The sequence below is a fragment of the Panulirus ornatus genome, chromosome 50 (genome assembly GCF_036320965.1).
Source record: "Panulirus ornatus isolate Po-2019 chromosome 50, ASM3632096v1, whole genome shotgun sequence".
In the NCBI taxonomy this organism is placed as follows: Eukaryota; Metazoa; Arthropoda; class Malacostraca; order Decapoda; family Palinuridae; genus Panulirus; species Panulirus ornatus.
The window spans coordinates 1989313-2010008 of NC_092273.1; the positions used below are offsets into that span (position 1 = coordinate 1989313).

Genomic DNA, 20696 nt, shown 5'->3' on the forward strand with positions numbered 1-20696 from the left:
ATGGTGCTTCATAAGTGTAGTGTATAAGCATGGTGCTTCTTGGTATTATAGTGTGTATACTGCTTCATGATAGTGTAGTGTGTAGGTATGGTGATTCATGGTAGCGTAGTGTGTAGGTATGGTGCTTCATGGTAGTGTAGTGTGTAGGTGTGGTGTTCCATGGTAGTGTAGTGTGCAGGTATGGTGCAACATGGTAATGTAGTGTGTAGGTATGGTGCTTCATGACAGTGTAGTGTGAAGACATGGTGCTTCATGACAGTGTAGTGTGAAGGTATAGTGCTTCATGATAGTGTAGTGTAGGTACGGTGCTTCATAGTAGTGTAGTGTAGGTATAGTGCTTCATGGTAGTGTATTGTAGATATGGTGCTTCTTGGTGTAATGTACAGGTATGGTACTTCATGGTTGTGTAGTGTAGGTATGGTGCTTCATGTTGGTGTAGTTTGTAGGTATGGTGCTTCATGTTGGTGTAGTTTGTAGGTATGGTGCTTCATGGGTGTGTGTGTAGGTATGGTGCTTCATGGTAGTGCAGTGTGCAGGCATGGTGCTTCATGGAAGTGTGTGCAGGTATGGTGCTTCATGGTACTTTGTGTGCAGGTATGGTGCCTCATAGTGGTCTAGTGCAGGTATGGTGCTTCATGGTGTAGTGTGCAGGTATGGTGCTTCATGGTAATGTGCAGGTTTAGTGCTTTAAGGTAGCGTATTTGCAGGTATATTGCTTCATGATGGTGCAGCGTTTAGGTATGGTGGTTCACGGTGGTGTAGTGTGCAGGTATGGTGCTTCATGGTAGTTTGTGTGTAGATATGGTTCCTCATGGTGGTCTAGTGCAGGTATGGTGCTTCATGGTAGTGTAGTATACTGGTATGGTGCTTCATGGTTATGAAGTGTGTAGGTATGGTGCTTCACGGTGTAGTAGTATGAAGGTATGGTGCTTCATGGTTGTGTAGTGGAGGTATGGTGCTTCACGGTGGTGTAGTATGAAGGTATGGTGCTTCATGGTGGTGGAGTGTGTAGGAATGATGCTTGATGGTTGAGTAGTGTAGGTAGGTACTGCATGGTGGTGTCGTTTGTAGGTATGGTGGTTCATGGTGGTTTAGTATGGAAGTATGGTGCTTCATGGAGGTGTAATGGTGCTTCATGGTAAAGTAGTGTAGGTATGGTTTCATGGCGGTGTAGTGTAGGTATTGGTCTTTATGGTAGCGGTGTATGGTGCTTCATGGTAGTGTGTAGGTATGGTGTTTCATGGTGGTTTTGTATGGTGCTTCATGGTAGTGTAATAAGAATGGTGCTTCATTGTGGTCTAACGGTGCTTCATGGTAGTGTAGTGTATAGGTATGGTGTTTCATGGTGTGTAATGTAGGTATTGTGCTTCATGGTAGTGTATTGTATAGGTAAGGTGTTTCATGTTGTGTAGGTATGGTGCTTCATGGCATTTTAGCAAGTATGGTGTTTCATGGTCTAATGGTGCTTCATGGTAGTGTAGTGTGTAGGTATGGTGCTTCATGGTGGTGTAATGGTGCTTCATGGTAGTGGTGTGTAAGTAAGGTGTTTCATGGTGTGTAGATATGGTGCTTAATGGTAGTGTAGAAAGTATGGTGCTTCATGGTGGTTTAATGGTGCTTCATGGTAGTGGTGTGTAGATATGGTGTTTCATGGTGGTGCTGTAGGTATGGTGCTTCATAGCAGTGTAGAAAGTATGGTGCTTCATGGTCTAATGGTGCTTTATGGTAGTGTAGTGTGTAGGTATGGTGCTTCATGGGGGTGTAATGGTGCTTCATGGTAGTGGTGTGTAGGTAAGGTGTTTCATGGTGTGTAGGTATGGTGCTTAATGGCAGTGTAGGAAGTATGGTGCTTCATGGTGGTTTAATGGTGCTTCATGGTAGTGGTGTGTAGATATGGTGTTTCATGGTGGTGCTGTGTAGGTATGGTGCTTCATGGCAGTGTAGAAAGTATGGTGCTTGATGGTCTAATGGTGCTTTATGGTACTGTAGTGTGTAGGTATGGTGCTTCATGGGGGTGTAATGGTACTTCATGGTAGCGGTGTGTAGGTAAGGTGTTTCATGGTGTGTAGGTATGGTGCTTCATGGTAGTGTAGGAAGTATGTTGCTTCATGGTGGTCTAATAGTGCTTCATGGTAGTGAGGTGTGTAGGTATGGTGTTTCATGGCGGTGCTGTGTAGATATGGTGCTTCTTGATAGTGTAAGCATTTATAAGATATGATCACTGTGTTCCATAGTGATGTTTGGGTGTGTCGTGTGGAATTATGGCGGTGTATCATGATGAGTCGAGCTAACATTAGCAATAGGAAAGTGTGTGTGTGTGTGTGGTGTGTGGTGTGTGTGTGTGTGTGTGTGTGTGTGTGTGTGTGTGTGTGTGTGTGTGTGTGTGTGTGTGTGTGTGTGTGTGTGTGTGTGTGTGTGTGTGTGTGTGTGTGTGTGTGTGTGTGTGTGGTGTGTGTGTGTGTGTGTGTGTGTGTGTGTGTGTGTGTGTGTGTGTGTGTGTGTGTGTGTGTGTGTGTGTGTGTGTGTGTGTGTGTGTGTGTGTGTGTGTGTGTGTGTGTGTGTGTGTGTGTGTGTGCGTGTGTTTAGTCTTATTATTTACAAGGGAGTATCTTTTACGTAAGGGTGAGGTGAGGGGAGGGGGGCGGTTAGGCGGTCACTACACATCACTAAGGAAATTGTGTGTAGTAGATATGTGGATATGAGGAGAGGTTAACTTATACCTGGTACACCATCTATACAAGTAATGAACAGGTCATCCATCCCTGCCACCTCCTAATGGGATATATATATATATATATATATATATATATATATATATATATATATATATATATATATATATATATATATATATATATACACACACACAGGTGTGTCAACCTTATCTGTGGCTGTGTGGGGCTCAGCCTGGCTTAAGAAACAACTAAGTGATATGTAGCTATGATATGTAGCTATATGTAGCTATGATATGTAGTAATGATATCTGCTGGTGAAAGGAACCCATAATGGCACTGGGGACTCCCACGATACATTAATGGGGTTCCCATGATACAGTATACAGAGTCCCATGATACAGTACAGAGGGTTCCATGATACAGTACAGAGAGTCCCATGATACAGTATACAGTCCCATGATACAGTACAGAGAGTCCCATGATACAGTACAGAGGGTCCCATGATACAGTACAGAGAGTCCCATGATACAGTATACAGAGTCCCATGATACAGTACAGAGGGTTCCATGATACAGTACAGAGAGTCCCATGATACAGTATACAGAGTCCCATGATACAGTACAGAGGGTGTTTCCATGATACAGTACAGAGGGTTCCATGATACAGTACAGAGAGTCCCATGATACAGTATACAGAGTCCCATGATACAGTACAGAGGGTTCCATGATACAGTACAGAGAGTCCCATGATACAGTACAGAGAGTCCCATGATACAGTATACAGAGTCCCATGATACAGTACAGAGGGTTCCATGATACAGTACAGAGGGTTCCATGATACAGTACAGAGGGTTCCATGATACAGTATACAGAGTCCCATGATACAGTACAGAGGGTTCCATGATACAGTACAGAGGGTTCCATGATACAGTACAGAGGGTTCCATGATACAGTACAGAGAGTCCCATGATACAGTACAGAGGGTTCCATGATACAGTACAGAGAGTCCCATGATACAGTACAGAGAGTCCCATGATACAGTATACAGAGTCCCATGATACAGTACAGAGGGTTCCATGATACAGTACAGAGGGTTCCATGATACAGTACAGAGGGTTCCATGATACAGTATACAGAGTCCCATGATACAGTACAGAGGGTTCCATGATACAGTACAGAGGGTTCCATGATACAGTACAGAGGGTTCCATGATACAGTATACAGAGTCCCATGATACAGTACAGAGGGTTCCATGATACAGTATACAGAGTCCCATGATACAGTACAGAGGGTTCCATGATACAGTACAGAGGGTTCCATGATACAGTATACAGAGTCCCATGATACAGTACAGAGGGTTCCATGATACAGTACAGAGGGTTCCATGATACAGTACAGAGGGTTCCATGATACAGTATACAGAGTCCCATGATACAGTACAGAGAGTCCCATGATACAGTACAGAGAGTCCCATGATACAGTACAGAGGGTTCCATGATACAGTACAGAGAGTCCCATGATACAGTACAGAGAGTCCCATGATACAGTATACAGAGTCCCATGATACAGTACAGAGGGTCCCATGATACAGTACAGAGAGTCCCATGATACAGTACAGAGGGTTCCATGATACAGTACAGAGAGTCCCATGATACAGTACAGAGAGTCCCATGATACAGTACAGAGAGTCCCATGATACAACACAGATGGGTCGCATAATATAGGACAAAAGGGTGAAATGATGCACATCGTTCGTTACACAACTTAAAGTACCACATACAGTACTACATGTAACATACTTTACCTCAAATATATATATATATATATATATATATATATATATATATATATATATATATATATATATCTTTTTTATTTTGCTTTGTCGCTGTCTCCCGCGTTTGCGAGGTAGCGCAAGGAAACAGACGAAAGAAATGGCCCAACCCACCCCCACACACATGCACACACACACACATCCACACACGTAAATATACATACCTATACATCTCAATGTACACATATATATACACACAGACACATACATACATACCCATGCACACAATTCACACTGCCTTTATTCATTTCCATCGCCACCTCGCCACACATGGAATACCATCCCCCTCCCCCCTCATGTGTGCGGGGTAGCGCTAGGAAAAGACAACAATGGCCTCATTCGTTCACACTCAGTCTCTAGCTGTCATGCAATAATGCCCGAAACCACAGCTCCCTTTCCACATCCAGGCCCCACACAGCTTTCCATGGTTTACCCCAGACGCTTCACATGCCCTGATTCAATCCACTGACAGCACGTCAACCCCGGTATACCACATCGATCCAATTCACTCTATTCCTTGCCCGCCTTTCACCCTCCTGCATGTTCAGGCCCCGATCACTCAAAATCTTTTTCACTCCATCTTTTCACCTCCAATTTGGTCTCCCACTTCTCCTCGTTCCCTCCACCTCCGACACATAATTCCTCTTGGTCAATCTTTCCTCACTCATTCTCTCCATGTGCCCAAACCATTTCAAAACACCCTCTTCTGCTCTCTCAACCACGCTCTTTTTATTTCCACACATCTCTCTTACCCTTACATTACTTACTCGATCAAACCACCTCACACCACACATTGTCCTCAGACATCTCATTTCCAGCACATCCACCCTCCTGCGCACAACTCTATCCATAGCCCACGCTTCGCAACCATACAACATCGTTGGAACCACTATTCCTTCAAGTATACCCATTTTTGCTTTCCGAGATAATGTTCTCGACTTCCAAACATTCTTCAAGGCTCCCAGGATTTTCGCCCCCTCCCCCACCCTATGATTCACTTCCGCTTCCGTGGTTCCATCCGCTGCCAGATCCACTCCCAGATATCTAAAACACTTTACTTCCTCCAGTTTTTCTCCATTCAAGCTTACCTCCCAATTGACTTGACCCTCAACCCTACTGTACCTAATAACCTTGCTCTTATTCACATTTACTCTTAACTTTCTTCTATCACACACTTTACCAAACTCAGTCACCAGCTTCTGCAGTTTCTCACATGAATCAGCCACCAGCGCTGTATCATCAGCGAACAACAACTGACTCACTTCCCAAGCTCTCTCATCCCCAACAGACTTCATACTTGCCCCTCTTTCCAAAACTCTTGCATTCACCTCCCTAACAACCCCATCCATAAACAAATTAAACAACCATGGAGACATCACACACCCTTGCTGCAAACCTACATTCACTGAGAACCAATCACTTTCCTCTCTTCCTACACGTACACATGCCTTACATCCTCGATAAAAACTTTTCACTGCTTCTAGCAACTTGCCTCCCACACCATATATTCTTAATACCTTCCACAGAGCATCTCTATCAACTCTATCATATGCCTTCTCCAGATCCATAAATGCTACATACAAATCCATTTGCTTTTCTAAGTATTTCTCACATACATTCTTCAAAGCAAACACCTGATCCACACATCCTCTACCACTTCTGAAACCACACTGCTCTTCCCCAATCTGATGCTCTTTACATGCCTTCACCCTCTCAATCAATACCCTCCCATATAATTTACCAGGAATACTCAACAAACTTATACCTCTGTAATTTGAGCACTCACTCTTATCCCCTTTGCCTTTGTACAATGGCACTATGCAAGCATTCCGCCAATCCTCAGGCACCTCACCATGAGTCATACATACTTTATACGTACATACTTTAAATAAGGATTAAAACATGAAATCAACTACAGAACTACATACTACATTCACCTCTACATGTAGGAAGCTATTTAAAAAACAAATAAACTTTCTTCAAAATAATTAGAGCTGTCTTTCCCTCCCGTTTATCTGTCTCATGTTTAACCATATACAATCAATCAAATCAAATTTTGTCATCTCCTGCAGGTTGATCGCATGTAATGTACCTTCCCCGTCCATCCGTCCGATGGTTTGTTTGTTGACATTGCTAGTGTGGACGTCGGCCGCCGGGTGGTGCTGGCCGACGTCTTGCTCTTACCAGTTATACAAGTGACTGAACAATATTACGTTAAAACTACATTCCGAATCTTGAGGTGTGGTGATTGGTCTGTTGGCAGCAGACGCCAACGTATAATGAGCTTGTTCGTATAGTTAGCCTACCTACTGGTTAATTAAAGGTGTACATGTCAACCCTTCCTTAACGCACAAATGGTATGGCAACACGAGGACAATCTTGGGTAATGAATATGTTGTAAGAGTCTGTACCGTCTTAACATTATCAAGATCACTTAGGGAAACCCTGCAAGATATTTCGAAAGGTATTTACAACATGAGTGAGGTTGAGGGCCATAATGATGGTGCCAGAGTGATGATGCAGTACGTAGCAAAGTTAAGAATCCTACTTCCCTATATACCCACAACAATAACCTTCAGGCAATACTTATAACAATTTCCATACCTGCAGAACTCACTGCATCACATCTGCAATAAGGTTATGGAATGGCTATGAGATAGATAGAGAGACTGGTAGGAAGGCAGGTATAGTGGCATGACGACCTAGCCTCACCACTGAGCCAGCCCACCCACCCTCGCTACACAAGATGGCTGACGCATTACTCATCTACACGGTGAAAACACTTGAGATAATAACAGTCAAGTTTTTGTATTACTGGTTACTTTTTACTCTCACGGGACACGGCATCTGTCCCTCTATTCGTTATCTACTATAACTTTTTTCTCTCTTAAGATGTGGAGTTAAAGATGCTTTGAAACTTTGGAACCTGAACATACAGGAAGGTGTGAGGCAGGCACGGGATTAATTGAATCGGACCGATGTGACATACTGGGGAGGATGTGCTATCTATGGGCTGAACCAGTGCACATGAAGTGGTCAGGGGAAACCATGAAATGGTCTGTGGTCCTGGTTTTGGATAGGGTGTTCTGGTTTCGCTGCATCATACATGTCAGCCAGAGAGAGAGAGAGAGAGAGAGAGAGAGAGAGAGAGAGAGAGAGAGAGAGAGAGAGAGAATAGACGTGAGCGAATGAGTCCATTTCTTCGTTAGTTCCTGACGTCGCTAACGCGTGAATGGCGAATATATAAATAATCGCCATTCCCGGTTGTATGACGGGAAGACAGGACTGGATGAAGGTTGGATGACTGTGGAAGAAAGGGATTGGAGATGATTGGATGACTGTAAAGAAAAGAAGTGAGTGACGGATGATTAAGAAGACAGGGATGGGTGTGGGTTGGGTGACTAAGGAATCCACGAGTGGGTGATACTTGGATGCCTGGGTAAGATAGGGGTGGTTAATTTTTGAATGATTGAGGACGACGGGATGGATGACAAATGGATGACGGGTAGACGGATGGGTGGGTGTTGGATGAATGTAGAAGACAGGAGTGAGTGATGGATGACGGGGAACTCAGAGGTAAGTGATGGTTGGATGACGAGAAAGGTGAATGACGGTTGGATGACTGAAATACAAGGATGGGTAATACCTGGATGACTGATAAAGATAGGAGTGGGTGATGGTTGAATGACCGGGGAAAACAGGGGTGGGTGATGGTTGGATGACTTGGGAAGATAGGAGTTGGTGATGATTGGATGACTGGGGAATACGGATGAGTGATTGTTGATGACTGGGGAAGACGGATGGTTGATGGCGGAATGACTGGCGAAGACGCAGTGGATAGTGACTGGATGACTGGGGAAAATAGAGGTGGGTGATGGATGACTGGGGAAGATAGAGGTGGATGATGGATGACTGGGGAAGACAGGGGTGGGTGATGGATGACTGGGGAAGACAGGGATGGGTGATGGATGACTGGGGAAGACAGGGGAAGACAGGGGTGGGTGATGGATGACTGGGGAAGAGAGGGGTGGGTGATGGATGACTGGGGAAGACAGGGATGGGTGATGGATGACTGGGGAAGACACGGGTGGGTGATGGATGACTGGGGAAGACAGGGGTGGGTGATGGATGACTGGGGAAGACAGGGTGGGTGATGGATGACCGGGGAAGACAGGGTGGGTGATGTATGACTGGGGAAGACGGGTGGGTGATGGATGACTGGGGAAGATAGAGGTGGATGATGGATGACTGGGGAAGACAGGGGTGGGTGATGGATGACTGGGGAAGACAGGGGTGAGTGATGGATGACTGAGGAAGACAGGGGTGGGTGATGGATGACTGGGGAAGACAGGGGTGGGTGATGGATGACTGGGGAAGACAGGGGTGGGTGATGGATGACCGGGGAAGACAGGGGTGGGTGATGGATGACTGGGGAAGACGGGTGGGTGATGGATGACGGGAAGATAGAGGTGGATGATGGATGACTGGGGAAGACAGGGGTGGGTGATGGATGACTGGGGAAGACAGGGTGGGTGATGGATGACCGGTGAAGACAGGGTGGGTGATGTATGACTGGGGAAGACGGGTGGGTGATGGATGACTGGGGAAGATAGAGGTGGATGATGGATGACTGGGGAAGACAGGGGTGGGTGATGGATGACTGGGGAAGACAGGGGTGGGTGATGGATGACTGGGGAAGACAGGGGTGGGTGATGGATGACTGGGGAAGACAGGGGTGGGTGATGGATGACCGAGGAAGACAGGGGTGGGTGATGGATTACCGGGGAAGACAGGCGTGGGTGATGGATGACTGGGGAAGACGGGTGGGTGATGGATGACTGGGGAAGATAGAGGTGGATGATGGATGACTGGGGAAGACAGGGGTGGGTGATGGATGACTGGGGAAGACAGGGGTGGGTGATGGATGACTGGGGAAGACAGGGATGGGTGATGGATGACTGGGGAAGACAGGGGTGGGTGATGGATGACTGGGGAAGACAGGGGTGGGTGATGGATGACTGGGGAAGACAGGGATGGGTGATGGATGACTGGGGAAGACGGGTGGGTGATGGCTGGCTAGCGCCACACAGTAAGTAGTCTGACTGGTGTGGGTAGCACAGCTCCTCCCGCCTCGTCCTTCCCTTCATCATCAAATACCCACACGATCCTTCTGACCAACCTTGACAACGCTGACCAACCTTGACAACATTGACCAATCTTGACAACACTGACCAACCTTGACAACGCTGACCACTTTATTGTGACCAGTAATGACCCACATGACATGTGTAACGATGGTTAGGTTCCACACGTCATCATCAACAGGCTCATAACATTACCAGAGAAATAGATAAATAGATTTATGACAAGTGTGACCCAGGTCACCACAAGTGTGACCTAGGTCACCACAAGTGTGACCTAGGTGAGGGATGGAGCGGTCACTGTGGTAGGTCAGGTGCAGCAGGTGTATGGCTGGACAGGTGTGTGGAGCAGGGAGTGTATAATTAGGTAGATCTTTACTTTGGTATGTGGTGTGTGGTAGAGTGATGGTGGTCAGGTACAGAGGCTGGTAAGTGTGCCAGTGAGGCAGTGTGTCACGTGTATAGCCAGGTAAGTGTGTGAACAGGGCCAGCCAGGTGTGTGGCTACACTATACACACTCCTGTACTCCCCCCTCCCCCCTAAATATACATTAGTAATCATCATAAAACTTATGTATAACTGGCCACCATACCATAACTTATGTATAACTGGCCACCATACCATAACTTATGTATAACTGGCCACCATACCATAACTTATGTATAACTGGCCACCATACCATAACTTATGTATAACTGGCCACCATACCATAACTTATGTATAACTGGCCACCATACCATAACTTATGTATAACTGGCCACCATACCATAACTTATGTATAACTGGCCACCATACCATAACTTATGTATAACTGGCCACCATACCATAACTTATGTATAACTGGCCACCATACCATAACAAACACTAAATTATTCAGTCCAGGACCATTATAATGCGATACAGACGGGCACAGTAGCTACAGACGAACACACATGTACAGGGGAAGGCCCCAGTGGGCCAGTGGTAATACAGGAGGAGGATACACAACCTCCCACCATCTGGGGCTGGGACAGGTGTGTAGGGAGTCTGAATATTGGGGAAAAGGGAGGGGGAGGGGAGGGGGAGGCTCTGAAGGTAAAGGGTTGTGGCCTGTATTAGGAACTGGAGGTGTGAGGTGAACTGGTCACCAGCAGCTGGGTACTGGTGACCTGGAAGATCCAGCAACAGTATCATCATAACGACACACAATACACTCACGAAATATCTGGATCAAAACTGTCCTCGACTGATGTGGTACACACCCCTAGTGTGGGCTGCACGTGGTACACACCCCTAGTGTGGGCTGCACGTGGTACACACCCCTAGTGTGGGCTGCACGTGGTACACACCCCTAGTGTGGGCTGCACGTGGTACACACCCCTAGTGTGGGCTGCACGTGTGGTGTGGGTCAGACGGTGGGGTCAGGGATGAGAGAGGTTAGGTTACATAGGTCAATGTTTACATCATTTACTGCACTATGATAGTTTTCTATATATTAAAAAGGCCCACAGAGTTATGTCCTGCCACATCTACTTGATGTCTACGTCTAGTGTCACACAGGGGAGGCAAGTACCCGGGGGGGCCAGGCACGAGGCAGGCCCCGGGGGGCCAGTATTGAGCAGGTCTCGCCACACACGGGGTCACGTGAGGCACACACACATCTTGAGGTGATGCGCGAGGACAACACACCACCACCAGTGGAGGACAACACACCACCACCAGTGGAGGACAACACACCACCACCAGTGGAGGACAACACACCACCACCAGTGGAGGACAACACACCACCACCAGTGGAGGACAACACACCACCACCAGTGGAGGACAACACACCACCACCAGTGGAGGACAACACACCACCACCAGTGGAGGACAACACACCATCCACATGCTGCCACCCTGTGGTCTGGGCTGCCATCACACACGCTTCCACCTTGTGGTCCGGGCTGCCACCACACACCCTGCCATCCTGTGGTCTGCGTTGCCACCACAGACACTGCCACCCTGATGGCCCAACGCTGTGGTCCAGGTTGCCAGCGTGGCGGCCTATACCGTGGTCCAGGTTGCCACCACAGTGGAGATGATGGCAGCCAGGAGCAAGAGGTGAGGTGAGAGTATAGAGGTGGAGCCGGTACCGTGGTGGTCCAGGCCTGGGCTGGTGGGGGAGTAAGGGACGGCGTGGGTGTTGTGTGGTCGTGAGGGTGGCGGTGGGTGTGTAGGGCTGGGCTTGCCCTGCTGGGGGGCGGCAGCGTGTCTGTCATCAGGCACAGGACCCAGGATCTCCTGATGCATGGTGCCGCCCTTCGTATCCCCCTCCACCGTCTCCACCAGTAGTTCATGGGCTGTGGTCAAGGGTTTAGGCAGCTCAATTTCTGCAGGGAAGAAGTGGAACAGTTTAATATAACAACATAAACTGATTCTTCCACATGTTAGTACATTGATAGTGAAATATATATCGAGTTAACCAGCGTTGGTTCGACTTCTTGGGAACGGCAGTACAATATGATACATTTTGTCCAATGAACATACAGAGATTTATGCAAGGTAAAACTCCATATAACACATGTATATATAACATTCAATATACAAGTCTTATACCAACATATTGATGCCTAACACCCTTACAAGTTAAGGTTAATATGTTCATAGTTAGCCGGGAGAGGATCATCATAGTGTTGGGTATTATGTCTGTTGGATGAACGTCGTATCATTATCATAACTGGATGGATGACGGGAGGAGTGAAGCAAGGCGACAGAACTGTGTTACAATGATGACATAGACACGGAAAGTGGAAGGAGGAAGGTAAGAGTGGCAGCAGATACACTTGGTGACCAGGTCAACCTATCCACCAACCCCATCATGGTTATAGTGACCAGGTCAACCTATCCACCAATAATAGAGTATTGGTGGATGGGGTGTCATTTCCTGTGGGTGGATGGGGTATCAGTTTCAGTGGGTGGATGAGGTGTCAGTTGCTGTAGGTGGATGAGGTGTCAGTTTTTGTGGGTGGATGAGGTGTCAGTTGCTGTAGGTGGATGAGGTGTCAGTTTTTGTGGGTGGATGAGGTGTCAGGTGGCAAGGGGTCACTTTACCATATAGCTTGATCGTTCCTTCCACTTCACCAAGAGAGTTCTTGGCAGTACACTTATAACTGGTGAAGTCATCTGGTTGGAGGTCCCTGATGGTTAGATGCATTCTTAACGTGTATTGGTTCACAAGACGTTCCTCGTTCACATACTTCCTGCTGTCCACAATCTGCGGCCCTGGGGGGGGGGGGGGTAGTGTGTTGTCAACATGGTTTTCAACAAGTAAGGTCGTGCAAAACATGTACATAGATGGGGAAAGTAATAAGGTCTGCAGATAATATAATGCCTTTGTTAGACTATCTAGGCAATGGGCACTATTGTCACTTTGGCATATGTGAAAATGTTAATTATGTCTACTGTACAGTTTGTAGCCAGATATGTCAACACAAACTACACCAATATTCATACAATGTGAAAATAAACTAAAACCTTTTAGGGATATATGTAAACAAATCCAGCAAGAAATATCACATCATTGTTAACACCAGGATACAGTCTGTACCTGCCATTGTTAACACCAGGATACAGTCTGTACCTGCCATTGTTAACACCAGGATACAGTCTGTACCTGCCATTGTTAACACCAGGATACAGTCTGTACCTGCCATTGTTAACACCAGGATACAGTCTGTACCTGCCATTGTTAACACCAGGATACAGTCTGTACCTGCCATTGTTAACACCAGGATACAGTCTGTACCTGCCATTGTTAACACCAGGATACAGTCTGTACCTGCCATTGTTAACACCAGGATACAGTCTGTACCTGCCATTGTTAACACCAGGATACAGTCTGTACCTGCCATTGTTAACACCAGGATATAGTCTGTACCTGTGTGTGTGTGTGTGTGTGTGGTGTGTGTGTGTGTGTGTGTGTGTGTGTGTGGTGTGTGTGTGTGCGTGGTGTGTGTGTGTGGTGTGTGTGTGTGTGTGTGTGTGTGTGTGTGTGTGGTGTGTATGTGTGTGTGTGGTGTGTGTGTGTGTGGTGTGTGTGGTGTGTGTGTGTGTGTGTGTGTGTGTGTGTGTGTGTGTGTGTGGTGTGTGTGGTGTGTGTGGTGTGTGGTGTGTGTGTGTGTGTGTGTGGTGTGTGGTGTGTGTGGTGTGTGTGGTGTGTGTGGTGTGTGTGTGTGTGTGTGTGTGTGGTGTGTGTGGTGTGTGTGGTGTGTGTGGTGTGTGGTGTGTGTGTGTGTGTGTGTGTGGTGTGTGTGGTGTGTGGTGTGTGTGGTGTGTGTGGTGTGTGTGTGTGTGGTGTGTGTGGTGTGTGTGTGTGTGTGGTGTGTGTGTGTGTGTGTGTGGTGTGTGTGTGTGTGTGTGTCGTGTGTGTGTGTGTGGTGTGTGTGTGTGTGTGTGTGTGTGTGTGTGTGTGTGTGGTGTGTGTGGTGTGTGTGGTGTGTGTGGTGTGTGTGTGTGTGGTGTGTGTGTGTGTGTGTGTGGTGTGTGTGTGTGTGTGTGTGTGTGTGTGTGTGTGTGTGTGTGTGTGTGTGTGTGTGTGTGGTGTGTGTGGTGTGTGTGTCTTGACAAAATTCATTGCACATTTGTTTGTTTTCATATGAAGGTGTAGCCAGGAACATGTGCAGGTGTAGCCAGGAACATGTGCAGGTGTAGCCAGGAACATGTGTAGGTGTAGCCAGGAACATGTGCAGGTGTAGCCAGGAACATGTGCAGGTGTAGCCAGGAACATGTGTAGGTGTAGCCAGGAACATGTGCAGGTGTAGCCAGGAACATGCACAGGTGTAGCCAGGAACATGTGCAGGTGCAATCAGGATCATGTGCAGGTGTAACAAGGAACATGTGCGGGTGTAGCCAGGAACATGTGCAGGCGTAGCCAGGAACATGTGCAGGTGTAGTCCAGAAGAGGAGAGAGGAAGACCTGGGCAACATGGACACCATACATATCCTACTCCCTGACCTGGATGGTGTATCCTGTCCTAATCTTTGGCCTTGGGGAGGGGGGTGCGACCTGTCCTGGAGTCTGACCTGTGTTGCGTCCTGCAGCTTGGCCTAGACTGTGATTCGTACTGTACATCCTGACCTGGGGTGTACTGAACATCCTGACCTGGGGTGTATTGTTCATCCTAACCTGGGGTGTATTGTACATCCTGACCTGGGGTGTATTGTTCATCCTAACCTGGGGTGTATTGTACATTCTGACCTGGGGTGTACTGAACATCCTGACCTGGGGTGTATTGTACATCCCGACCTGGGGTGTACTGTACATCCTGACTTGGGGTGTATTGTTCATCCTAACCTGGGGTGTATTGTACATCCTGACCTGGGGTGTATTATACATCCTGACCTGAAGTGTTTCATACATCCTGACCTGGGGTGTATTGTACATACTGACCTGGGGTGTATTATACATCCTGACCTGAAGTGTATCATACATCCTGACCTGGGGTGTATTGTGCATCCTGACCTGGGGTGTATTGTACATTTTGACCTGGGTGTATTATACATCCTGATCTTGGGTGTATTGTACATCCTGACCTGGGGTGTATTATACATCCTGACCTGGGGTGTACTGTACATCCTGACCAGGGGTGTATTGTACATCCTGACCTGGGTTGTACTGTACGTCCTGACCTGGAGTGTATTGTACATCCTGACCTGGGGTGTACTGTACATCCAGACCAGGGTTGTATTGTACATTCTGACCGGGGTTGTACTGTACATTCTGACCTGGGGTGTATTATACATCCTGACCTGGGGTGTATTGTACATCCTAACCAGGGGTGTATTGTACATCTTGAACTGGGGTGTATTGTACATCTTGACCTGGGTTTATTGTACATCCTAACCTGGGGTGTATTGTACATCCTGACCTGGGGTGTACTGTACATCCTGACCCGGGGTGTATTGTATATCCTGACCTGGGGTGTATTGTACATCCTGACCTGGGGTGTACTGTTCATCCTGACATGGGGTGTATCATACATCCTGACCTGGGATGTACTGTGTACATCCTGACCTGGGGTCATTGTACATTCTGACCTGGGTGTATTGTACATCCTGACCTGGGGTGAACTGTACATCCTGACCTGGGGTGTACTGTACATCCTAACCTAGGGTGTACTGTACATTCTGACCTGGGGTGTATTGTACATCCTGACCTGGGGTATATTGTACATCCTGACCTGGGGTGTACTGTACATCCTGACCTGGGGTGTACTGCACACCATAACCTGGGGTGTACTGTACATTCTGACCAGGGTGTATTGTACATCCTGACCTGGGATGTATTGTACATCCTAACTTGTGTACACCAGGTCACTCTGGGACACACAACTTTCCTCAGTCTGTTTCTCTGCGAGTCCACCATGCACGCATGACCCGGGATTGAACATGGCAGGTGACCTGTCATGACCCGGGCCTGACCGTGGCTAGTGACCTACTGTGACCCAGGACTCACCCTGGTCATCCAGTATCTTGGTCCAGAAGTTGATGGACTTGGGGCTGGCCTCCACCTCGCACTCCAGCGTCACGTTCGTGCCAGGTGGCGCGCCCACCAGCTGGTTGGGGATGCGGATCAAGGGATGGACTGTGGTGAGAGAGAGGCAGTGAGGCAGTGAGTGAGGCAGTGAGTGAGGCAGTGAGGCAGTGAGTGAGGCAGTGAGTGAGGCAGTGAGGCAGTGAGGTTCTGACTCATACAAGCAACACTATCCAGGAACTATGATATTTGTTTTACACTCAGGGGCAGGGGTAGCCCCGCCAAGCCCCGGACCTGGGTAGCCCCGCCAAGCCCCGGACCTGGGTAGCCCCGCCAGGCCCCGGACCTGGGTAGCCCCGCCAGGCCCCGGACCTGGGTAGCCCCGCCAAGCCCCGGACCTGGGTAGCCCCGCCAAGCCCCGGACCTGGGTAGCCCCGCCAAGCCCCGGACCTGGGTAGCCCCGCCAAGCCCCGGACCTGGGTAGCCCCGCCAAGCCCCGGACCTGGGTAGCCCCGCCAAGCCCCGGACCTGGGTAGCCCCGCCAAGCCCCGGACCTGGGTAGCCCCGCCAAGCCCCGGACCTGGGTAGCCCCGCCAAGCCCCGGACCTGGGTAGCCCCGCCAAGCCCCGGACCTGGGTAGCCCCGCCAAGCCCCGGACCTGGGTAGCCCCGCCAAGCCCCGGACCTGGGTAGCCCCGCCAAGCCCCGGACCTGGGTAGCCCCGCCAAGCCCCGGACCTGGGTAGCCCCGCCAAGCCCCGGACCTGGGTAGCCCCGCCAAGCCCCGGACCTGGGTAGCCCCGCCAAGCCCCGGACCTGGGTAGCCCCGCCAAGCCCCGGACCTGGGTAGCCCCGCCAAGCCCCGGACCTGGGTAGCCCCGCCAAGCCCCGGACCTGGGTAGCCCCGCCAAGCCCCGGACCTGGGTAGCCCCGCCAAGCCCCGGACCTGGGTAGCCCCGCCAAGCCCCGGACCTGGGTAGCCCCGCCAAGCCCCGGACCTGGGTAGCCCCGCCAAGCCCCGGACCTGGGTAGCCCCGCCAAGCCCCGGACCTGGGTAGCCCCGCCAAGCCCCGGACCTGGGTAGCCCCGCCAAGCCCCGGACCTGGGTAGCCCCGCCAAGCCCCGGACCTGGGTAGCCCCGCCAAGCCCCGGACCTGGGTAGCCCCGCCAAGCCCCGGACCTGGGTAGCCCCGCCAAGCTCCGGACCTGGGTAGCCCCGCCAAGCCCCGGACCTGGGTAGCCCCGCCAAGCCCCGGACCTGGGTAGCCCCGCCAAGCCCCGGACCTGGGTAGCCCCGCCAAGCCCCGGACCTGGGTAGCCCCGCCAAGCCCCGGACCTGGGTAGCCCCGCCAGGACCCGGACCTGGGTAGCCCCGCCAAGCCCCGGACCTGGGTAGCCCCGCCAAGCCCCGGACCTGGGTAGCCCCGCCAAGCTCCGGACCTGGGTAGCCCCGCCAAGCCCCGGACCTGGGTAGCCCCGCCAAGCCCCGGACCTGGGTAGCCCCGCCAAGCCCCGGACCTGGGTAGCCCCGCCAAGCCCCGGACCTGGGTAGCCCCGCCAAGCCCCGGACCTGGGTAGCCCCGCCAAGCCCCGGACCTGGGTAGCCCCGCCAAGCCCCGGACCTGGGTAGCCCCGCCAAGCCCCGGACCTGGGTAGCCCCGCCAAGCTCCGGACCTGGGTAGCCCCGCCAAGCCCCGGACCTGGGTAGCCCCGCCAAGCCCCGGACCTGGGTAGCCCCGCCAGACCCGGACCTGGGTAGCCCCGCCAAGCCCCGGACCTGGGTAGCCCCGCCAAGCCCCGGACCTGGGTAGCCCCGCCAAGCCCCGGACCTGGGTAGCCCCGCCAAGCCCCGGACCTGGGTAGCCCCGCCAAGCCCCGGACCTGGGTAGCCCCGCCAAGCCCCGGACCTGGGTAGCCCCGCCAAGCCCCGGACCTGGGTAGCCCCGCCAAGCCCCGGACCTGGGTAGCCCCGCCAAGCCCCGGACCTGGGTAGCCCCGCCAGGCCCCGGACCTGGGTAGCCCCGCCAAGCCCCGGACCTGGGTAGCCCCGCCAAGCCCCGGACCTGGGTAGCCCCGCCAAGCCCCGGACCTGGGTAGCCCCGCCAAGCCCCGGACCTGGGTAGCCCCGCCAAGCCCCGGACCTGGGTAGCCCCGCCAAGCCCCGGACCTGGGTAGCCCCGCCAAGCCCCGGACCTGGGTAGCCCCGCCAGGCCCCGGACCTGGGTAGCCCCGCCAAGCCCCGGACCAGCAGAACTAAACATCTATACACACATGAAACTAACAACGTACGTCAAGGAATTAACAGTTAACATGTGTAACTAACAATGTAGTTGAGAAAATAGACATTTAAAGTCTTTTAGGGAAGGTATTTAACAATTACCACGTGAAACTAACAAACGAAGAGAGTTAGTGTGAGCTAGTTAACACAATAATTGAAACTAGCAATGAAGATGAGGTAATTAACATGTGAAGTTAACAAAGTTTGTGGGGTAATAAGCAGTTAACATGTGAAGTTAACAAAGCAAGTGGGGTAATAATCAGTTAACAAGTGAAGTTAACAAAGTAAGTGGGGTAATGAGCAGTTAACAGGTGAAGTTAACATTGAAGGTTAGGTTGCTAAGAACAGACAACAAATTACCTTAACAAATTGATCAAGTAATTATCAGTTGACAGATGATAACGTAATTATCAGTTGACAGATGATAACGTAATTATCAGTTGACAGATGATAACGTAATTATCAGTTGACAGATGATAACGTAATTATCAGTTGACAGATGATAACGTAATTATCAGTTGACAGATGATAACGTAATTATCAGTTGACAGATGATAACGTAATTATCAGTTGACAGATGATAACGTAATTAATAGTGAAGCTAAACAAGTGGGTGACTTGATTACCACTGACTACGTTAAGTGAACAGTGTTCGTAAGGTAATCAAGAGTTAACATGAGAAGATACAAATGCAAGTGAGGTAATTAACACATGAAGATAACAATCCCGCAACATAATTAACAATTAACACACGAAGATGATAATGCAGGTGAAGTGATTAAGTTGATACGTGAAGCTAACAATATAGATGACGTAATAACTAATTAACAGATAAAGTTAACAAGGTGAGTCAATTAGGAAATGAAGCTAACAATACAGGCGTGGCATTCAAGAAGGGTAACTAACAGAGGACTTAAGTAATTGTTAACAGGTAAAGCTAACAGGGTAGTTGAGATAATTAAGTTAACAGATGAAGATAACAATTAAGGAAGGTAATTAACAGTTAACAGGTGAACCTAGCAATGCAGGTTAGATAATGAATAGTTACCAGGTGAAGCTAACGATGGTCTTGAGGTAATAAAATTAACAAGTGAAGATGATAATTAAGATGAGATGATTAGCAGTTAACAGGTGAAGGTAATAATGCAGGTGAGGTAGTTAAGTGGTCAGGAAGACTCACAGTGAACCTGGACGACCATTCGTTTACTGACGGCTGGAGGGATGTCGTTGGAAGCAATACAGAGGTAAGCTCCCATGTCGTCCCTAGTGACCTTCTCCAACACCAGCTCGCTTCCCTCCCACGACAACACTGTAACATTATAATGATCACCTCCTTCACTACATGTTAACCTGGCCAGGGGTCAGCATAATATGGCCACGTCACATATCAACATGTCAGAACATTTGAAAGTAACCAAGTTAGAAGCCATACTAGGCGGTCAAGGGTAAGGCTGGGTAAGGTAAGGTGAAGTAAGGTAAGGTAAGGTAAGATAAGGTAAGGTAAGGTAGAGTAGGGTAAGGTAAGGTAAGGTAAGGTATGGTAAGGTAGGGTAGGGTAAGGTAAGGTAAGTTGATGTAAGGTAAGGTAAGGTATGGTAAGGTAGGGTAGGGTAAGGTAAGGTAAGGTGATGTAAGGTAAGGTAAGATAGGGTAAGGTGAGGTAAGGTAAGGTAGGGTAGGTTAAGGTAAGGTAAGGTAAGGTAGGCTAAGTTAAGGTAAGGTAAAGTAAATTAGGGTAGGGTAAGGTAACGTAATGTAATGTAAGGTAAGGTAAGGTAAGGTAAGGTAACGTAATGTAAGGTAAGGTAAGGTAAGGTAAGTTTAGGTAAGGTAGAGTAGGGTAGGCTAAGGTAAGGTAAGGTAAGGTAACGTAAGGTAAGGTAAGGTAAGGTAGGCTAAGGTAAGGTAAGGTAGGCTAAGGTAAGGTAAGGTAAGGTAATGTAATGTAAGGTAAGGTAGGGTAGGCTAAGGTAAGGTAAGGTGAAGTAAGGTAGGGTAGGGTAGGGTAAGGTAAGGTAAAGTAAAGTAGGGTAGGCTAAGGTAACGTAATGTAAGGTAAGGTAAGGTAAGGTTAGGTAAGGTAACGTAATGTAAGGTAAGGCAAGGTAAGGTAAGGTAGGGTAGGCTAAGGTAAGGTAAGGTAAGGTAAGGTAGGGTAGGCTAAGGTAAGGTAAGGTAAAGTAAGCTAAGGTAAGGTAAGGTAAGTAAGGTAAGGTAAGGTAAAGTAAAGTAAGGTAGGCTAAGGTAACGTAATGTAATGTAATGTAAGGTAAGGTAA

The 20696-nt window shown here is 49.2% G+C and overlaps 1 protein-coding gene across 2 annotated transcripts in view; it reads right to left on the bottom strand.

Annotated features, from left to right (window-relative positions):
* Window positions 1–9306: 9306 nt before the first annotated feature.
* The window catches only part of LOC139764478 (neurotrimin-like), a 332927-nt gene continuing 321537 nt past the window's right edge, over window positions 9307–20696 (bottom strand). The window contains exons 7-10 of one of the 2 annotated variants that reach the window (XM_071691050.1): window positions 19599–19727; window positions 16125–16253; window positions 12722–12892; window positions 9307–12000 (exon numbers count right to left, since the gene is read on the bottom strand). In XM_071691050.1, the coding sequence (XP_071547151.1) occupies window positions 11675–12000; window positions 12722–12892; window positions 16125–16253; window positions 19599–19727 (755 nt within the window). In that variant the 3' untranslated portion in view covers window positions 9307–11674. The remainder of the gene's footprint in view (window positions 12001–12721; window positions 12893–16124; window positions 16254–19598; window positions 19728–20696) is intronic. The other variant, XM_071691051.1, reaches the window with a different exon arrangement.